Source organism: Dermacentor silvarum, chromosome 4 (genome assembly GCF_013339745.2).
Source record: "Dermacentor silvarum isolate Dsil-2018 chromosome 4, BIME_Dsil_1.4, whole genome shotgun sequence".
Classification (NCBI taxonomy): Eukaryota; Metazoa; Arthropoda; class Arachnida; order Ixodida; family Ixodidae; genus Dermacentor; species Dermacentor silvarum.
The window spans coordinates 135076639-135099607 of NC_051157.2; the positions used below are offsets into that span (position 1 = coordinate 135076639).

The 22969-nt window shown below is 48.6% G+C and overlaps 1 protein-coding gene across 1 annotated transcript in view; it reads right to left on the reverse strand.

Annotated features, from left to right (window-relative positions):
• LOC119448917 (MAM and LDL-receptor class A domain-containing protein 1-like) overlaps positions 1-22969 on the reverse strand; it is a 265378-nt gene that overhangs the window by 204295 nt on the left and 38114 nt on the right. Inside the window, exon 3 of the mRNA XM_049666561.1 lies at positions 13007-13254. Coding sequence (XP_049522518.1) covers positions 13007-13254 — 248 coding nt within the window. The remainder of the gene's footprint in view (positions 1-13006; positions 13255-22969) is intronic.

A 22969-nucleotide genomic window follows, 5' to 3' on the forward strand; every position in this document is an offset into this window, starting at 1 on the left:
CTTTCACGGGGAGTGAACGCACGGCGGAGAACAAACGCGCGTTCTGCGCCGTGCTCGCTTAAGGGCTGCAGAAGTAGGCGTCTCTGTTCTCCTTCACAATCACCATGTATGTAGAGCAAACGCGCCTTCTTCCGACGAGCGAGAGGCCGTGGGGGAGGGGGAGGGAAGGGAGGCGACGTTTAGCTGCGGCACGCAGTGCCTATTTATATCAGAGGCTCCGGCAACAGTCACCAACGCCGCACGCATTTTAAGCGAACGCGGGCAAAACGCCGATGGCGTCGACAACAGTTCTGCGTGTTGCCGATGCTGCTGCATGTCCAAGTTTATACAGCTGATAAAGCTAATATCATTACTCCGTATAGCTCTCTACGAGTTTGCTATCGCAATTGATGCTTCGCCTTTCAGGTGAAACTGCGACAACTTTTTTATTCCTTGAATATTTTTCGTGACTGCTTTTTCTCTTCCTTATCCTTTCCGCCTGTCATTAACGCTTCCCCTTACACCAGTGCAGGGTAGCAAACCAGAATACTTTCGAGTTAACCTCTCTGCCTTTCCCACCACGTTTCTCTATCTCTCTCTCTTTCACTTGGCACATTCTTCATAAATGCGTCACCACCGCCGCGCGCGTTCGGTGCGGACGCGGGCAAAACGCCGTCGCCAACAGTTCTTGAGGGAAAGGGAAAGGTTGGCGCTATCTTCTGCAGCCCTTGAGGGAGCACGGCTCAGCGCCAACCGTCGCCAACAGTTGTGCGCATTGTTTGTGTGACCGCACACAACCGCTGTCAAAACGCTGACTACATGCGCCGCAGTGGGAGAGTGGGCACGCACACGCACTGTCTAGGGTGCCTTGATGCCCTTCTCGCCCACCGCTCCCCTTCCACTGGGAAGTCGCGTTTGATCTCCGCCGTGCGTTCGCTCCCCGTGAAAGCGGGACGGCATATACCGGACTCTCTCGAAATTCGCATACCCGCACATGTTGTAGATTTAGTATCTCTCCCTCGCGCCATGCGCGCCGCGCTTATCATCAAACCCCTCCCTAAGAACGTCCACCCAGAGCACCATCAATCCCGCCGCGTCGCGCGAGCCAAAGCTCTCCATAACGCATATGGCACTTTAGAGGATGTGCGATGGGTGGATGCCGCGTGTGGTCCAGACCGTTCTATAGCTGTGGCTTATCATCCAGCAGCCCCCCCCCCCCCTCACCCACTTCATAGATTCCCACTGTACCCGGAAGAAGCAGAGGAAAGCTGCTATTGCCTTAGCAATCGCTCAAACCAATGTGGCTTACATAGTTAGCGACTCTAAAACAGCCATTTTTAACTTTGCCCGCGGACGCGTCCATGCCCCAGCGTGGCAAATATTGAGAATGTGGGTCCAAAATTCTGATAGACGTATTGAGCTTGTGTGGGTGCCGGCTCACTCTGGCAATCCCGGAAATGAGGCCGCCGATAACATAGCCCGAGGACTTGTAAGCCGGGCAAATGGCGACCCCAGCCGGGATTTCTCGAGGGAGCGGGCGCACACGTTCTCCGAAATTACCCAACAAGCACGCCTTGCCCGTCGACTCTACCCTACTCCCCACCCCCGACTATCCCACTCCCAACAAATCCTCTGGAGGCTACTCCAGACCCGAACTGTTCCCACCCCTCAGCTCCTATACCACTTTCGCCCCGTTTCGCCAGAGTGCACTCTCTGTGGAGAGTCGCACGCCACCTTAGACCACATCCTCTTTGGCTGCCCTGCCGATCCTCCCCCGCAGGGACAGCCCGCCATCGGAACATGGGAGGAATGGGAGGCCCTCCTTGCGTCGCAGGACCTGGACATCCAACTTCGCTGCGTGAACCGGGGTGCCAGTGCTATGGCCCTACGTGGCCTGGACACATGCGCGTAAAGTGAGGGCTGTGCGGTGGCCCTGGGCCCTTGAAGGGTCCAAACTCGCTCGCTTAATAAAGTTTTTCCATCCATCCATCCATTGCCCTCGCGGGCTTTCACTCGCACATACAGCATACGGCCAATGAGAGTTTTATAGCGTTAGCTACACTGGCCTAGCCAAGCCCGTTTCGCGCGGCACATCAAGAGCCGTGCTGCGCATGCGCAAGGATCAGTGATGTCACACGGCTTGCGCACCGGAGCCGGCACCTCTCGCGCACTCCGCCGCGCCGCGCGCGACTCACCGCCGCCAGTCTGCGCATTCCGGAGGAGTGACGTCGTAGCCGTGGTAGACGCACTGGCGCCGGCGCGCGCTCGCTGGGCAGTCGCCGTCTGACACTGCGCTGGAGCTAGAGTGTGCTAGAATATGGTCGAGTGGGACGAGCGGCTGGGGCGGCGCATGCTTTGCAATGAGGCGCCCGACGTGGAAAAATACTGGGGCGGTGCTGCGGTCGAACTGGATTGGGCCGCATCAAGGTCGCGCCGTTGGAAACTGCTGGCGATACTGCTCGGCAGGGTCATTTGTACTACTTCGCGCGCTGGTATTTGCGTTCAGACCGATCAAATGGGGTTCATTATTGCATATGACATGTATTTATACCTTAAGAATAAATAGATTTTCTTTCTCTTATTTATTTATTTTTTAATTTTTTCTAATGCCGCTCGGTGATTGCGCGTGCATTGCGGCCGCAGTGTCGGCTTTCATCCTACTATGTTATTGTATGGTTCCCTTTGGAGAAAAAATATTTTTCTCGTTCTTCAAGCAGCATGTATCTCTATCTCTCGTGTGTATTGTTGCGCATATAAGTTTCCATCAGTAGGTCTCGTGAAACGCAGACGGAGAAACATATGTAACCTTCCTGCTTGCCGCTTCAAACAAGTAAACAGCATGTATTTGCCCCATCCGGCGCTTTGTACTCAGATTTACGGGAAGCATTGTTATAGATAAAAAAAAAAGAGTAAACTGCACCGCAACATTCCATTCAAGTTTCCGCCTTCCTCGCGTAACAGAATGCGGAGTACGGGGTCATTTATTGCGGTAGGAGCTCGAGCGCCGAAAACAGTTTTTGTTAGTCATTCTATATGCTCACCTTTGACCATATAAGCCGTACGTGGAAAATGTTTCCCCTGTCAATACTTCAAAAAGAAAAAAAAAGGAGAAGGAAAGAAAGAAAGCGGAGTGAAGAAAGCGGAGTAAACAGAATGCGGAGTAATTGGTACGGGGTTATTTATTGCAGTCGGACCTCGAGCGCCAAAAACGGTTTTAGTTAGCCATTCTATATGCTAATCTTTGGCCGTAAGCCGTACATGGAATTTTCTTCCCAGTCGATACTTCAAACAAGAAACACACACACACACACACATATATATATATATATATATGTGTGTGTGTGTGTGTGTGTATGTGTATATATATACATATGTATGTATGTGTGTGTGTGTGTGTGTGTGTGTGTGTGTGTGTGCGTGCGTGCGTGCGTGCGTGCGTGCGCAAGTGTCATTGATATACTGTAGGACGCCGAATAGTCATTTCCGTTCGAATGTAACGCATAACAGCACTATTGAAATCTCAAAGGTGAGTGACTGCCTGCAAGTGAGGACTGTTCTTCCGAATGATTTTGCTGCCGGAGAGTCGTGGCTGCTGCGCAGAGGCGCAGGTCCTGAGAGAATTAACGGACGGGTGTTAATAATTCCTACTTAACAAGTTGCTAGCTCTCATTCAATATAAACGCCCCGTTTTGGGGCAGCCTGTAAACCTGCTAACTTGATTCCGACAAGGAAAACTTTTTTTGACAGTCTCACAATGTTTGCAACCGATTAAAACTGGGTGCCCCATGTGGTACGTACTTCTTCAACGAACGCAACAGATCTGCACATATCTCTGCGTGTATGTGAGACATGCCATTCCTTTGTTTCATTATGGTCGTTATGATGGTGCACTGGATAACTGAACGCAGCCGTTCAGTTATATACATATTGTTACGGTGAAGGGAAAGAAGAAGGTGACGCGAACGAGAGGAAGACAAAGACTCTGGCCGTTGCCTGAACGCCATATTTCTTCGCTTGTAAATACACATCCTTCTACACTCGTGGGCCTGCTTTCTTCCTGCAACATTTTGGTGGAGGTGCGGGGTACAATCACGGAACTTCGCAGTGGACGTCATCTACCTGCCGCCACAATGGCAGATTAACCGACACAACCGACAACGCCTCAGCAGTCCACGCCAACGGTCATCCTCACTCATCTGCGGGACCCGGGGACATTTTGTGGCACGGACAACACCGACGTCGAGGACTGGCTTACGATGTACGAACGAGTGTGCGACAACAACAGGTGGGATCCAACAATGATGCTCGCAAACCTCATGTTTTATCTGACAGGAACTGCGAAGCAATGGTACGATACGCATGAAGCTGACCTAACCAGCTGGGCTGTCTGCAAAGAAAAAATGCGTGACCTGTTTGGCAGACCTGTCGGTCGTCAGTTGGCAGCAAAAAAAGAACTTGCATGCCGCGCTCAGACGTCCACAGAATCCTATGTCGTGTACATACAGGATGTGCTGGCTCTCTGCCGCAAGGCTGATAACACCATGACCGAGGCGGACAAGATTGGTCACATACTAAAAGGTATTGCAGACGACGCCTTCAATCTCCTGATGTGTAAGGATTCTGCCACTGTGGATGCAATTATAAAGGAGTGCCGGCGCTTCGAACAAGCGAAAGGCCGCCGCGTCCCTCAACATTTCGACAGGCTGCCCAATACCGCCGCGACATCTTCGTGCGCAGACCCGCCGCGGTTCGTTCAGCCGACAGGATCAGAAGATCTAACGCGTATCGTTCGCCGTGAGCTGGAGGCCATGGCTCCGGCTCCAATTCGTTCCGACTGTCGGGAAAGTGTGCCCGGTATCTCGCTTATACAAGCGGTCGTTCGGGAAGAAATAGCGAGTTTGGGCATTCCATCTCTCTGCTCGGTCCGCCATACGAACACCTACCAGATTTCTCCGGCCGCTCGCTCCCAGACGCAAAGCTTTCCGCCGCTCCGCCGCAACCCCGCTGACTGGCGCACACCGGATGACAGACCCATCTGTTTTAATTGTTCCGGTATTGGACACATCGCCCGTCATTGCCGTAATCGCTGGTCGTCGTCTCCTCGGTGGTCGTCTCCGAGTCACTACCGCCAAGTACCAGACAATCGCACTTTCTCGCCCTACACGCTGCCTCGGAACATCAACGCCGACAGTGCTCCACCAAGATCCAGCCGCTCCCCGTCTCCGCAAGGCCGTCGGTCCCGTTCGCCTCTCGTTCACCGCTCTTCGTCCCCATCTGCAACCGGTCGCTTCCCTTCGGGAAACTAGGCGGTGCAGCTCCCGGAGGTGAAGCTGCAACTCCGACCCGGCCCACAAATCCTCTGTTGACCCTGCCTACACGTGGAAACCTACTGGACATTGAAGTTGATGGTGTTCTTGTCACATCTCTCGTTGACACAGGAGCGCATGTTTCAGTTATAAGCGATGCTCTCCGCCGAAGGCTCAAAAAGGTTCTGACTCCCGCCTTACCATGCACTGTGCGAGTCGCCGATGGGAGTACTTAACCTGTTCTTGGAATGTGCACAGCACGTGTGACCATTGCGGGCCATTATAGCGTTGTTTTATTTATCGTCCTCGAGCACTGTCCACACGACCTAATTCTCGGCCTCGACTTCCTTTCGAAACACTCTGCCCAAATTGACTGCTCCGCAGGTGTTGTACAGCTGGATCTGCCGCTTCCTGCCGACGCAGACGCAACAACTTGTGCTTCACCCCGCTTATGTTCTGCTGAGTTTGCACGGCTGTCTCCACAGGCGGCTACCAATGTCCTCCTGACGCCCTGTCCTCCCGTACCTGATGGCGAGTACGTCGTGTCTCCGCTTACTGACGTGGTTTTGTCACGAAATATTGCCCTACCGAGCACCTTAATCCGGATCCTCGAAAACTGCGCTCGGGTGCCCATCCTCAAGTTTGGATTTTCGACGCATGTGCTGCCACTCGGCATTGCCGTCGCACTTATCACTCATTTGGATGAATTTGAGATTTCTTCTTTGGCCTCCGAATCCTTCCTGAGTACCAACGCACCTTTGTCAACCATTCCTTTGTGCTCGACGCCTGCGGACGATGTTTGTAAGATGATCGCCCCTGACCTTCCTTCCGAGCAAACAACAGCTCTTCGTCACCTCCTGTCATCTTATCGGGATATCTTTGATTTGGACGACCGTCCACTTGGTCAGACATCTGTTGTCACGCATCGCATCAACACCGGTGACGCCAGCCCCATTCATAGGCGGCCATATCGTGTCTCCGCAACAGAAAGGGCCCTAATCCAGAAAGATGGTCTTGCCTGCTATGAATATTATTGCTGCGAATGAGAGTTTTATCCAGTATTCAATAATAATTGTGTTTGTTACTGCAAACACGTGCTTCAATTATTGCATTTAGAATATTTGTTATTTTTTCCCTTATATATATATATATATATATATATATATATATGTCTATGTACCCTTTGATATAATTACTTAGAACTACATTGGTCATTCTTCGCGCCACGCACTTAATAAACCTGGTTTATTTCACTCTAATATTGTTTTCTTCGATCATTGTCCCTGATCAATATCGACCAACAAGAAGCGTGTCTAAAATGACACGATATCAATAATAAAATTTTCTTACGTAGGCTTCATGGTGCGGAGATACCATTCATTTTTAGAAGACAGTGGTAAAAACAGCAGTTCACCTGGCTAAAACTACATTTGGCACCGGCCGTCAAGAGACATGGGCGCATCGAAGCAGCTAAACCATTAAAAAATGTAATGCGCAGAGGTTGTGCGAGAAAAACTGGGCGTCCACCAGCGTCCGCGTAGCGAACGCGCGCTCGCTAGCAGACGACGCGCTTGACAACGACAGCAAAATTGAAGACGTCGCGTTGTATAATATATGCCTCAAATATATATGTTTGGCAAAATAGTGTAAATATAAATTTGCAGTTGAAATAAAGCGCTATTTTAAGAGCGTACTATGCGCAATCGGCCTCGGCGCCCGAAGCGAAAGTACGTTGAATATGCCGCGGAGCGCGTCTCCGCCCCAATCCAGGTCACTCGCAGCGCCCTCGCACTATTTTTCCACACGCGGCGCCTCAGCGGCAGAGCGCCGTTCGGCCCACTCGACCATTGTCTAGTACACTCTAGCTGGAGCCGCTGCGCTTCTGACTGGAGTTTGCCAGTGTGGTATAGCCATGGAGAAGGAGAGCGCAAATGCTGCTCAACAGCGCAGAAGAACGGAGAAGCTTGACTCATCGGATCCCGAAGTAGTTGCCTGGAAATTAGCGGTTGAGCGTAGGAGACAACCAGGAAAGCTAAGAATAATCAGCTGAACCTTTGCTAACGCTACGTATATCCTGGCATAGCCGAGCTAAGCCACTGCAACTTTTTTTTTTCTATTGCCGGACGCGACCATCGAAGAGTGAGCTTTTAACAGCTTCGCTGTAAAAATATTGTGCCCTACTGAGGCTTTGCTATTGCTCTAATGGGGCAGTATAAGATCGATAAAGAGTGGTACGGGAAACAATATCGCTGTGCCCAACGTTTCGGCAATCGACTGTGAACGCCTTCGACAGTGCGTTTCCTGTGAGTACTATACGATGATATTTAATGGTCCGGAAAGGTTAGTATAAAACTTCAAACAGTTACTTGCCTTGTTTGTCATTGTTACTTGCTGGGTTTGCTAACAAAAAAAAAAATGCGATAAAGCCTTTGTCTTCGTGCATAATGACAAAAACATGACGGCTACGACGTTTCCTTGTCACTTAGCTTTCTCTAATTTCTGGGGATGGTGGATGTGGACACCAAGAAAGGTGCATACGAAGGAAGCTTCGTAATTGTTGTTTGATAAACAAGGTGATTAGTAGTGCCAAGTGTTATATGAAACAATCCTAGCGATAAATTGCAATCTTGCTGGAAATTTTCAGCAGAGAAAGAGAGAGAGAGAGAATTTTCATGCCAGGAAGGTAAAGAGAGGTCGGCCTGAGTGAAGTGCCTCTGTCCTGCCACCGCATGCTAGAGAAGGGTTTTGTAGAAATAACAGATATATGATGTGAAGAGGAAGGCGAGTGACCTGGTGAAGTTTATGATGATGAGAGCTGTGCACTATATACTGTTTCCGAGGAAAGCATACGGGCATGCCTTACGGCATATGGATCTTCGCGGGAAGAGGTCGGGATTAGTACAGTGTAGCCATGAGACTGTCTATAGCCTGCATATTAAAGCCGTTTTAAGCGCAACTGGCGTACATAAACCAGGGAATAGCACCTGCAGGGCGTAGGTTATTTGCTACAGCATGGTTTTGATGGCAAAGAACGGTGGGGATGACTCGGTGTTGCTGGCTCCCACAATCCGGCCGCGGCCCGTGTCGGTGGCGGCAAGCGAGCCATTCGATGCCGAGTTTGCGATGCTCACTTGAACTAATGTCGAGGAAAGATCAAGCAAGGCCAACTTAAACAGCTTCTGCTGAACCTCTGCAATTTGGGACAGGGAGCTGTCGTTTCGACCTGCAGTTTGTGCCCATCGACGACGCGATCGCCTTCTCTGGTGCTGCCCAGACGCTGTTACCGCATTGTGTGGCATAATTTTTTCATTCGGTTGATCATTTTTACCTATTTTTTTCTGTTCAAGAAGTTTCCTGCAATTCGCTTGTTTTGGTGAATCGCTCTTCGAGAACTTGCTCTTCGGCATGTTTTTTTCACTGCACATAAACATGTCATGGCTGCCTGCATAGAGGAGCCACGCCGTCTGGCCTGATAGCACACAGCATTCTAATCGAATGCGAGGATGGGCACCAAGCGAGACCAGTAGGCAACATTCACCTTCAAGAGGCGTTGGGATTCAACGTGGACTGAAGCAATAACCGATTGGCAGTCGAGATAAACAAAGGACGTTTAGAGTAATGGTGAAAAAAAAAGAGATTGATGGAGCCCGAATCTTTACATTGTGACATACACAGTGCGAGAATAAACACGGGGACGAATAGCAGACACGGACAAGCACTCACTTCCAACTGATTATTTTATTTACATACATGCTTTATATATGCATGACCCGGAACACAAACAAAGAAAAAGAAATATTGCCACGCACAAGGAAAGAAAAAACAGAAGCCGAAAAAGCGCTAAGAGAAAAAAAAAAAAGCCGGCAGATCCCAAGCCCTGTGGGAATCGATGTTCTGCGAAACAGTGTGCGGGGAGCCTACGATGTTACCAAAACGACCATGAGAGCACAAAGGTGTAGGCGGCTCTTTAATAGCCTACATGACTCGCATCTCATGACATGAATCTCATGAGTCCTCAGGAATCCCTTTAACTACACCTAAGAGACTTTAAGGCGATATCCTTAGTCATGCTCATGACTTTGACTTCGACCATCAAACTTTAGCCTTTTCCTTCACTTAGTACCACATCCGAACCCATTCCATTGGTTTTCGAGTCTTAATTTTTTTCGGTGAGTCATTCTCATTTTGCTGAGTCATTGTCATGACTTTGACTTCTACCACAATAGTTTAGTGTTTCCTTCACTTAGTGCCCACGTCCGAACCGACTTCAGTGGTTTTCGAGTGTTATTCTTTTTCGCTGAGTCATTGTCATTTTCCTGAGTCATGGTCATGACTATGACTTGTACCATCATCCTTAAGTGTTTCCATCACTTATTACCAACGTCTGAACCCATTTCAGTGTTTTTTGAGTGTTAATGCTTTTTTCGCTGAGTCATTGTCCTTTTTGCTCAGTCATGGTCATGACTTCTACCACCATCTTTTAGCGTTTCCTTCACTTAGTATCTACGTCAGAACCCATTTCAGTGGCTTTTCAGTGTTATGTTTTTTTGCTGAGTCATTGTCATTTACGCTGAGTCATACTCATACTATAACTTCTACCAGCATCCTGTAGTATTCTCCTTCATTTAGTTCCCACGTCCGAACCCATTTCAGTGGTTTTTGAGTGTTAATATTTTTCGCTGAGTCATTGTCATGACCTACATGACAGGCATATCATGACATTTATGTCATGAGCTATCACTTATGTTCCTCAGGCACTCCTGTCATACTATGCCAATATTGGTGCCTACCAAGTTAACGAAACGACCATGAGAGCACCATGACGTAGGCGGCTGTTTCATGACCGACATGACACGCATGTCATGATATTCATGTCATGACATATCATTTACATTTGTCATATGCTCTTGTCATAATAGGTCAGTTTTGCTACATACCATGCTAACGAAACGACCATGAGAGCACAAAGTCGTAGGCGGCTAGATAGATAGATCGATACTGTCAAAGTAGCAAATGTTCGCCAAGAAATGCTTCGCATTTGAAACTAACAATCACGATTGACTGCTGCACATGCCCACACATTCCAAGAATCTAAGTTCCCTGTCAGATAGGGTCAGTGGAAATATTAAATGCGAAGCATTTCTTGGCGTACATTTGCTACTTTGGTAGTATCTATCTATCTATCTATCTATCTATCTATCTATCTATCTATCTATCTATCTATCTAACTATCTATCTAACTATCTATCTTGCCGTCTACGACTTTGTGCTCTCATGGTCGTTTGGTTAACTTGGTATGTACCAATATTGGCATATTATGACAGGAGTATATGACGAACATAAATGGTATGTCATGACATGAATGTCATGGCATGCGTGCCATGTAGGTCATGAAACAGCCGCCTACGTCTTTTTGCTCTCATGGTCGTTTCGTTAACTTGGCAAGTACCAAAATTGGTATAGTATATCGGGAGTGTATGATTAACATAAGGATAGGTCATGAGACAAATGTCATGAGATGCGTGTCATGTAGGTTAAGACAATGACCCAGCGAAAAATATTAACACTAAAAAACCACTGAAATGGGTTGGGACGGAGGTACTAAGTGAAGGAAACACTACAGTATACTGGTAGAATTCATAGTCATGAGCATGACTCAGCAAAAATGACAATGACTCAGCGAACAAAGATTACCAGAAACCTCCTCTGGCGAGTGCTTCCTGTTTGTCTCAGCCGCGGTTTCTCTGTCTTCACTCTATAGTGTGCTCCACGTTGTTTCGATCCGAGTTGGAGCGTGTTAGCAAGCAGACAAAAGTACTATGCGACAGGAAAAAAAATCCTGAGCCATTCCACGATGTCAAGGTGGGGGACCAGCGAAGCTGTTTAGCGCACGACACAGAGGTGACACAGAATTTTGAACAACGGTACGAACATATTTATTATCCTGATCTGTGGTCATCGTGACGATAAGTAGGCACAAACCTTCGCGTATCACCTCTGTTATCCATTGCAATCTGTCCGTCACGTAAGACGGACATACCACCTTAAGCAATGGCTCTTACCCCAGTAAACGCGGCCTCCCCTATTACGACGACAGAAAAGAAGTGAAATTCTACGCTGGAATGATGAACGGCAACGGAGCCAGCTGAGGAAGAAGACGTTGACGAACGCGTGAACAGTAGGAAAGAACACATTCGAGCGGTTGCGCCAAGGTGCGCCAACCCTTTCCCCTTGATGACCTTATCAGGCGCACACTACGCCACGCACTACGTCACACACTCACAGAAATACATCGTTTATGACATAGGGGGCCATTAAACCGAACTCCGACGCAAGCGGCGATATGCGTTTGCTTTGGTTGTTGGCTCCTCCGTTCTCACTTTTTTGGCAAGAGTTTTAGGCGAGGGTTTTTCCGCGCGGGCGCCATCAAATCCCGGATCCTAGCCGTTAGACAGCATCGCTGAAAAACATCTTTACCAATTGATAAAATGAGTGCTGCGCTCAAAGGGGCACTGAGAAATGCCGCAGCATTGTGCATCAGATACGTCGCAAGGGCTTATTGCTGGCTATTGCCTCCAAAATACGTGTACACACACACAGGCGCCACCGTTTTCCGAATTGGCTCAGAGCTCACTTGCATGGCAAAGCACCGCACAAGTCATGGGAGAGTTTGCGCGTTTGTGTTTTACCGACAGCCAACTAATTTTGCCGGCGGCTTACATTTTCTTTTCCATTTAATATAAACATACCTATTATCAATGATTCAAGTTCCGCTATAACCGAAACTACTTGTATTTTTATACTGCGAATACTAATTTATAGAAATGATTGTGAGTTCACTGATTTATCAACTACGTTTTTCTAATACGTTTTTTTTTTTAGTTATCCGATTGTGTGAGTGTGTCGTACGTGCAGAAATGAATACAGTGGCTAGGCAAGGTGTGCCAGCCTTCTAAAATATTGTGTGTAGCGCCTGTTTAGTTGGCTTTATACCTACGCTTTCATTGTCCTCTTTGTCCATTTGAGCTTATATTGTTACCTGATAAGACCTCGCACCCATTGGCTGCCTACTCCTCTCGCTAATACATCTTGCGCAATAATGCAGTCTTTCGGACAATTAGTGGGCCACCCACGGCTGGCCTCGGCAACCGTAAAACGCTTCTCGCTGTTATCGAGTGACTCAAACGGCTACATGATTAGGTGCATGGTGGTGCCACTTAACCAAGTATTGCGAGCATTACTGCGTACCAACTGTGAACATGAACAAAGCTTCCGCCATGCCTCACGCTAAACGTTCTTTTTTGTTTAAGTAATAAACTTTTTGTGAAAGGCGTCCTGATCGGGGTTGTTCTTTAAATCGGTGCGCTACACAGAAACCATTGGAACAAGAGACTGCATTTTTTTTATCCGACAGAACTTACGAAGATTATTGTCAAAGTCAGCGATAGTTTTTCGTTTACTCTGCTGCGTGTTCTTCCCTTGAAACACGGTACCAATGATGGCAGAACACAGTTTCTGGAAGCCGTTGCTGGCGTACCCAAGGTAGGTTGATGGTAATGGCCACCGCTTCATTACAATGTAATGTATATGCGGACACCTAAATGGAAAGTCTCTTACGCTCTCCATTTTTCACCGAGCTAGGTCGTCGTCTGCCAACCACTAAAAACCGGGGAAGTAACAAAAAATCTCATCGATTTTGTATGTAACAGGTCTGTACCAACCTCGATTGAACCGTTCCGCTCCTCCGAGTACCTCACCCGCTGCCAGCGCCCGGCCATCTCCCGCTGAGTTGCGTAGAACTCACGGCGCACGCTATCGGCGCCGGCCGCATAGAATTGTGCGGCATGGTGCGCCGTACCGGACTGGTGGTACCAGGCGGTAAAGCACAGCGGCCCCGTAGACCGGCGTGCAATTATGGTGGGTCCACCCATGCCACGGCCGGCAGTTGCGTAGGCGCACGAACCTTGGTCTATATGCGTACGAAAGAAAGACGATGGCAAAAGGGATTATCAGAACTCAATTAGGGCACAAAGGAACACTGTAGAGAAAAATATTTTGTGCTGTGTGAGTAAATCCCTCTTCCGCAATACCAAAAGGACACCACTCTTACCACGAAAATTCACTCGGCGAGCCAGGAAAAACGCAAAGCACAAGAGACTGGTGCCGACGCCGTCTATTTCCCGCAACAGCTCACCGTTACGTCATGAATTTAGGCAGCATCTGCTAGGGCCCAGTTAGTCACTTAGCGGTAAATATTGACGCACACTGTGTTCTAAAGGAGCCAAAGACTGAATGGGGCAAGTTTCACGAAGTGTTCTTTGTTGTTTGGTTTCTTTTTTTTTTAATCAACGTGGCCGAAATACGAAAAGATACCTTGAAATTCGTGACCACACTGACGTACCGACGTCGGGTTTGCGGCGCGAAATAAAAAATAAAATGAAACTTTGAGCTTCGTTGTCGCTTCTTGTAATTGACCTTTTGTGAAATTAACAGTCAACAGAGTTTTCAGAGAATACTTTATCAGTCAAAATTTATTTAATGTTTGGTTTAGTGTCCCCTTAAAAACAAATTGGCACTACCCAGCAGATTTTATAAATACATATACTCAGGAATTGACTAAACCAGAATAACAGCTATCTTAATTTTTAATTTACATAAATGAGACTCCCTTCAAAGCGTGATCAAGAAGATTAAAATGAAATGATCGCACCGCACTACCTTTCACAGACTTGTTTTAGGTTTGAATAGGAATCTAACTTAAACTTTCGCGAGGTGTTTCTTATTGAAGTACGGAACAACATCTCACGATATATTAAGCATGGCAGGAACATGCCAGTTGTAAACTTTCTGAATCCCTCATAGACACTGATGGGAAACTGTATTCAGGAAGGTGCCTAATAAGATATTGATTTGATAACTTTGGCGATAAAGACATACGAAAAAAATCATCGCAACAAATTGGAGAATGAACTCGTTTGCAAACAGCAGTAGTATTAACGCGACAGCGTTAAAGGCCTCGTGTTGCAGAAAATCTGGTGTTGGTGTCGGCAATGTATTGTGTCGGTGTCGGTGTCGACAAACAGAAATATTATATTTGGGTATATGCATATGCCCCGCCTTGCTATATGACATGCGGTATATGCGGGTTATATGGCCACACCATTCTATCGCTAAAGTTGCTCATACCTTGTCTTGCATTCTTGACAAAGTTATCACTCGGAATGTTGAGAATTTTATCCCACAAACAAATGTCATGAAACAAAACACCGACTGCACATGCCGGTCATGTTAAATCTTCTCAGATTGAAATATTAAAAGTGCGCAACAATAACAGAAACGTGAAAATTATCTTTCTTTTTTACTGGCGTGGCTGTGCAAAATCTCGAGGATCGGCTCACACAAGAGGCCTCGTTTCTAACAGAAAGCTCGCCCTTGTGCATAACGCTCGTCGCCAGCGTTTCCCGGTAAACATTACGGTTACATAAGCTGCAGCTACCAAGAGAAGGGAAGCGCAGTCGAGGACGGCAGAAAACCAGGTGGGATGATGAAGTTAGGAAATTCGCAGGCGCAAGTTGGAATACGCTTGCGCAAGACAGGGGTAATTGGAGATCGCAGGGAGAGGCCTTCGTCCTACAGTGGACATAAATATAGGCTGATGATGATGATGAAGCTACAGCTGCTGGGAAGCGTGAGATGAAGTGAGCGTGAGAAGAAGAAACTGACGCACACAAGAAACGGTTGGCTTTTTATTTGAGAAAAATCGTGGTAGGCTCCCATGAGTTACGCTTGCTGTTGCTTGCATAGGTCGGCAGTGTTGGAGAACACTCACTCACCATAATTTTTTCCAGGCCCCGCACTCACTCACGTTCACACTCACCTCCAATCACACTCACAGCACTCACTCGCACTCGCACTCACTTCCACTCACACTCACTGGCTCTCACTCACACTCGCCTCCACTCACACTCAGAGACACTCACTAGCACTCATCTCCACTCACACTCACAGGCACTCACTCGCACTCACCTGCACTCACACTCACTGGTACTCACTCGCACTCGCACTCACCTGCACTCACACTCACTGGCACTCACTCGCACTCACCTGCACTCACACTCACTGGCACTCACTCGCACTCGCACTCACTTGCACTCACACTCACTGGCACTCAATCGCACTCACCTGCGCTCGCAATCACTGGCGCTCACTCGCACTCGCCTCCACTCACACTCACAAACACTCACTCGCACTCATCTCCACTCACACTCACTCACTCGCACTCACCTGCACTCCCACTCACTGGCAGTCACTCGCACTCGCACTCACTGGCACTCACACTCACTGGCACTCAATCGCACTCGCACTCACCTGCACTCAGAATCACTGGTACTCACTCGCACTCGCACTCACCTGCACTCACAATCACTCGTACTCGCTCGCACTCGCACTCACTTACACTCACATTCACTGGCACCCACTCGCACTCACCTGCGCTCACACTCACAGGCACTCACTCGCACTCACCTGCACTCACACTCACTGGCCCTCACTCGCAGTCGCACTCACTTGCACTCACACGCACTGGCACTCAATCGCACTCGCACTCACCTGCACTCAGAATCACTGGTACTCACTCGCACTCGCACTCACCTGCACTCACAATCACTCGTACTCGCTCGCACTCACTTACACTCACTGGCACTCACTCGCACTCACCTGCACTCACACTCACTGGCACTCACTCGCACTCACCTGCACTCACAATCACTGGCACTCACTCGCACTCACCTGCACTCACACTCACTGGTACTCGCTCGCACTCGCATTCACTTACACTCACATTCACAGGCACTCACTCGCACTCACCTGCACTCACACTCACTGGCACTCACTCGCACTCACTTGCACTCACACTCACTGGCACTCAATCGCACTCGCACTCACCTGCACTCACAGTCACTGGTACTCACTCGCACTCGCACTCACCTGCACTCACAATCACTCGCACTCACTCGCACTCACCTGCACTCACACTCACTGGCACTCACTCGCACTCGCACTCACTTGTACTCACACTCACTGGCACTCAATCGCACTCACCTGCACTCACAATCACTCGTACTCGCTCGCACTCGCACTCACTTACACTCACATTCACTGGCACCCACTCGCACTCACCTGCGCTTACACTCACAGGCACTCACTCGCACTCACCTGCACTCACACTCACTGGCCCTCACTCGCAGTCGCACTCACTTGCACTCACACGCACTGGCATTCAATCGCACTCGCACTCACCTGCACTCACAATCACTGGTACTCACTCACACTTGCACTCACCTGCACTCACACTCACTGGCACTCACTCGCACTCACCTGCACTCACCTGCACTCACACTCACTGGCACTCACTCGCACTCACCTGCACTCACCTGCACTCACACTCACTGGCACTCACTCACACTCACTGGCACTCACTCGCACTCACCTGCACTCACAATCACTGGCACTCACTCGCACTCACCTGCACTCACACTCACTGGTACTCGCGCGCACTCGCATTCACTTACACTCACATTCACTGGCACTCACTCGCACTCACCTGCGCTCACAATCACTGGCACTCACTCGTACTCACCTGCACTCGCACTTACTGGTACTCGCTCGCACTCGCATTCACTTACACTCACATTCACTGGCACTCACTCGCACTCACCTGCGCTCACAATCACTGGCACTCACTCGCACTCACCTGCGCTCACACTCACTGGTACTCGCTCGCACTCGCAATCACTTACACTCACATTCACTGGCACTCACTCGCACTCACCTCTTTGAAATGAGTGCGAGTGTGAGTGATTGTACTCATGAGTCACTGTGCCGATCTATACCGCTCACCATTCGTCTATATTCATAACGAAGCTTCCAATTTAGCACCTGTTGCATCGGGAGTGCGCCAAGGCGGTGTTTTGGGCCCAGGTTTATTTTTAATATACATAAAAGATTTGCCTTCCTGATTACATGGTAACATTCGTGTATTCGCTGACTATTGTATTTCGTGCCGCGAAATTAATCACAGTTATGATCACCATATACAAAATTCTGCCTTTTCTTGGTTTCAGGAGTGGCAGATGATTCTAAATGCCGAAAAATCTCTAACGCTAACAGTAAGAAAGAAACAGATATCTGAGTTTACTTACATTAATAATGACACACCTCTCACTTGTGCAATTCTGCGTAAATATTTAGGTGTCACTTTAACATACGCTCTCCGATGGGAAAGCCATGTGAACAAAATAACCGCAAGTGGAAATCAATGTACATGCTGAGCACTAAACCGACTCTTCTTTCTGAGAAGACACCTTCGTCTTGCGCCCCCAGATAAAACTTGATGGCCTACAAAATGCTTGTTCGAACAGTGCTGGAGCACGCAATAAGGTTATGTTTTAATAAATACAAATTAATGGATTCATTGACTAAATTATTAAAGAGAGCTGGTTTATTAACACTGCAAAAAATGTGGTTGATCCCTCTTATATAGGAATCGGTATAGAACACGAAAGTGAAACGTGTCTTCACAGAAGTAGTGTAATGTTTATTGCACATTGATATATAATGTCTATTGGTGTTTTGTGGCTAAAGCGCCCTTAGGCGTTGATGCACCCACGCTGACGCCTGGTGGCACGTCTCCTCCATCACGACTACCAACGTCGATGACCATGAGCAACCGTCGTGCATATGGAAGCTGCACTACGCTGCACACGCTAGCACAACGCGAAAGACGAAGCACGTAACTGACACACTAATACAACGCGCAAGACAAAGCACGTAACTGAATCGTCACCGAGTCAAATCAGCGCGTACAGCGCGTCGTAATTGCAGCCTCCGCGATCAACTTCAGAAACATTTTCAGAGCTAATTGCGGAGGCCACGCTCCGCTGTGCTGAGTACGGTGAACGCCACCTAGGTGGCGTTTGTAGTGCTTCTTGATGCCAGCGTCCCTTCGAATGCTGGCATCGAGGCGTCGTAGTGCTGAGACCACCGAAGCGTTCACTGTCGGTGCGCGTTAGTGTCATAATGCAGTACTTCTCTTTTCTGCTCGTAGGCGGCGGCACCGCCCCGAGCAAGAGCGCGGGTACAAGGAGGAGCGTTAGATATATAAGGCGCGTCTGTGTAGCTCTCTGCAAATGCGTTTGTGGCGCAATGGGTTAAACGCTCGGCGATCTATCGTCGCGGACCGAGAGGTCGTGGGTTCGATTTCCAAATTTTGCATGTTTGTAGAACTTTTTCTTCTGGTTTCTTTCTTTGTATTATGTTCTATGACGTATTTCCGTGACGGAAATACGTCAGTGATGTCTTGGTGGACCCCGGCATAAAACACTTTCGTGTTAAAAAGAGCAAAACTAGCACGACTAAAGTTTTCGTTTCAATTTATTCATGGTGACATAAACATTGACGTCAGCCCCAAACTCTCTCTGTCCATCTCTCTGTCATTGACATTAGTCGTGTGCATGCTTGCCGCCCATGCTCGCTAAGCTCCCCTTCTGTCGGATTGAGCCAAGAGAGCGGAAAATAGTGGGAGAGATTGACTGTCCGTATACTTAGTCAACCACTTAACGCCGAAACAAACACAAAAGGGAGAACAAAGCGGTATCTATCATTGCATCTTCGCTTTTTCTCCATGTATGCGAGCGTGCGTGTCGGTTACTCTGTGCTAACTTGGCTAGTCCCTCTTCCGCTCTGCCTGTTTATATAAGGAGCCTGTACGTGTACGTTTAAGAGGGAAGCAGGAAGAAAATGAGGAACCATTCCACCCTCTGAAGGCGGATGACCAGCGAAGCTGTAGCAAATCACACGGTATTTAACGTCTTTCCTCAGTGGAAGTCATGGCAAAATTTGCCGGTCATGATTTGGATATGTCTGCCGTCAGCGCTCCAGCCACACTTATTCCCTCCCTGATGTATTAAAGAAAATGTCGCAGTTTCGCCCGAAAGGCGAAGCTTCGATTGCGATAGCAAATTAGTAGAGAGCTATATGAAGCAAGTATAGTAGTTTAATGGGCCGTATAAACTTGTACACATTCGCCTACTAACTAAATAGACAAGCACGGTGTCACGCGCGAACAGGTAAATATGAACGCATCTCGCTCGATGACCGCGGAAACTCTCTGTCAAAACGCTGGAGTAAGGAGGCGCAGCTATAGCCGTGAGCGAAATTGACCTTCGTGCCGCCTCTCGCTTCAAAGCGAACTAAGCGTCGAAAACACTGCGCATACGAAGTTACCGGCTCTAGTTGAACATAGTTCACGTCGCGAACCGCTTTGAAGAGGAGGCGCGCCCTTTTTCCACGTCGCAGATTGCTTTCGAGATACGACACCCACACGGCCGCCGCCGGAGCAAGGCGACCCCCCCCCCCCCTCCCAATGCCTGACGCACGACAGAAGCAGCGCGCTTCCGCCCCGCCTTTTCCCTCGCGCGTGCGAGATTGAGCAGCAATTGTCGGCTGACCCTCGCAAGCTTGCACTCGCACACGCAGCGTACCGCCAGCACGCTGCGACGATTTCACCGTGTTTGGACTTTATACGGAACCTCACAACGACGTCCATGGCCACGGCAGAAGTTCGCTTGGAGTGTCCATATAATTGCGATCGCAATATAATATATCCGCTCATCTCATTATACATTGTCTCACTCATGCCTGATCCTTGGATTATTACGACCTTAATGAGTGGTTTCTATCTTGGCGTGCACAATCTGCTAGTGCGATAAGTCATCACCGCGAGTGAGCTTGTGCACACAGCGTTCCTCCATTTTTCCGCAAGCAAGGTGAACCGATATCACCTCTGCTTATCGTTCAAGCACTCACCACGTTCACACTCACTTCCACTCACAACCACTCACTCATGTTCACACTCACTTGCACTCACACTCACCTCCACACACCCAGAAGCACTCACCCCGTTCACACTCACAGCACTCAGCCACGTTCCCACTCAGTCCACTCACACAGGCACTCACCACGTTCACACTCACTTCCACTAACACTCACTGGCACTCACCTCCACTCACTGGCACTCACTCACACTCACCTCCACTCACACTCACCGGCACTCGCCGGCACTCACTCGCACTCACTGGCACTCACTCTCGCTCGCACTCCCACTCACACTCACTGGCACTCACGCGCGCTCGCACTCACTTCCACTCACACTCACTGGCACTCACTCGCACTCGCACTCACTTCCACTCGCACTCACTGGCACACTTGCTTGACACACTGACGACTCCACGCAAGCCCTAGTTGCGGGGGAAGTCATAGACAACCGTTAATGTTCCAGGTATTTTATTGTGATATCAATTATATGGACACTCCAAGCGGATGTCTGCCATCGACGTCGCCGTGAGGTTCCATATAAAGTCCAAGGGCGATCAAATCGCCGCCGCGCGCCGCATGCTGTATCCGCGAGTAAAAGCGTACGAGGGACGCGCGCTTTCACGGAGAGCCAACGCACGGCGGAGAGTAAAAGCAGCGTCTCAATCGCGCGAAATGCCGTGGGGTGATGGGAAAGAGGGAGGGAGGGAGGGAAGAAGGGGGGCGCCGTTGTGCTCTGGCACCAACTGTGTATTTAGTGACCGGGCGCAAGGGGGACTGGCGACTAAATCTCGTGCGCGAAAGCAAGAAAGCGGGAAGGCAGCGCGGAAGGTATGGGGTACGGCTTCTACTCTGCCAGAAACTGCGTACGTTTAATTTGCGTGGCCGGGGGCGGTCGCGCGCGCCGTATTTTGAAAGCTATCTGCCGACGGGCTCCTAGGTTTGAGCGCGCTATGCTTTCGCCGCTCAGTTTCCGTTGAAGCGATAGACCGCACGCAGGTCACTTCGCTCGCTGCTGCCGTCGCGCTTGCTCACGCCAGCGTTTTGACAGCAAGTGTCCGCGGTCATCGAGCGCGATGTGTTCATGTTTGCTTGTGCGCGCTGGCAGAATGCGTGTTATTTCAGCTAGTAAGCGAATTTGTCCAAGTTCATACGGCCGATAAAACTACTATCCTTACTCCGTGTAGCTGTCTACTAATTTGCTATCACAATTGAAGTTTCGCGTATCGGGCGAAACATCAATGTGATAGCAAACTGCGCCTTCTTCTGATCAACCGTGGCACTATGACTCATTATAACGCGTACTTGTTCACGTGCTTCTATCATCCGCTGTTCCACTCCTTTTCTTTACGTTCTTGATCCACTGCTTTTTTCTATGCGTGTCTGAACGCTTTCAAGATGGCCGTGATTGTTATTTAGCTACTATGCGTTCTGGCTCTTTCTGTATTTTTTTACGTTTATTTTTGTGTGCTGTCGGTCTAAAGGAGAGCAGAGAGGAGAAAAGAAGAGAGGCAATCACAGGGCAGTTAGCTAGTGTAACCACCGTCTGGCTACACTGTGATAAAAAAAGGTAAAGGAATAAAAGATGACAGAAGGAAAGAAGGGATAAAAATAGAGAACGAAAAAAAATTCACACATTCAATCATGCGTGGCTACGTGCTACAAAACTGTCAGGGTTGGTCGCAGACTTCACATGTGCTCAACTATCGAAACAGGGCATTTAACGCCTTAAGTACATGCCTGTTGGCACTAGAAACGTAGTAGTTGCTTATTATTTTCTTTAGTGATGTATTTTCTGTACGTGACGTCAGATCTGTTTGCTGTTATAAAAGTGAAATGTGTGAAAGACTTCGACGAAAGGATCTAACAATGTACCATTACATATTCAATTGATTCTTTGGCCCTGTCTGTACATAGCTCAGCAAAACCATTGGCATTCTAAACCACGCTTCTGCTACAGGTCTTCCTCCATATGAATGCAGCGAATGTGGCGAACAAATACGCCCACGCCGTGCATACCATGCAAAGTCGTAGAAGGTATTACGATCACGGAGGGCTTCGGGATCACAAATAGAGCAATCGCGACTGCGCATTGCTGAATGCACATTTCAATTGTTTTTGCTTCATACAGGGCGTTCTGCCCACATTCTACTTCAACTATAGAATATGATTTTCGATGCCTCAAGGTGTCATTCATTATCTGCAGGCTGTATTAATACCCTTGTACTAAAGCCGCGCATTTTTTCGGCAGCCCCGGTCTCAGTTTCTACGCTCTTTCACTGACATGGTTAGCACGCGTCGTTCTTGGTGTTCGTTGGTTCCATTTGAATCGACAACAATGCTGCACTTCACTGGCACTTTCCCTGCGCTACATTGGTAAATCCTGCACGATATTGGAATCCACAGAAAGGATCAAGATGATGTCGTTTCTTGTGTAACCAGTCCGCTTATTTTGCTGCTTCCCTTGCCTCAGCTGTTTTCACAGTTCAAGTACGACGGACATGCCTCCTCGTCATCTTAATTGGACGTTATTGCAGGGAACTCCAATGGCGCTAATTACGCTATCTTTACATTGCACCACTTTCGGGATCATTCCAGATTGGGACAAATCCGGCGGACCAAAGTGAAATTCGTCACCAACAAAATTGGTTTACGGCTGCTTTCCTGATTTATTGCTAGAGTTCATCACTGTATTCCAATTGCGAATCCCAGCAGCCCCATATGCCGCAAATTTCAGCGATGATATCGAGCTTAAAATTCAGTGATGATATCGCACTTGTCTAAACATTTTGGTTTTGCGATGTTAATGTTGA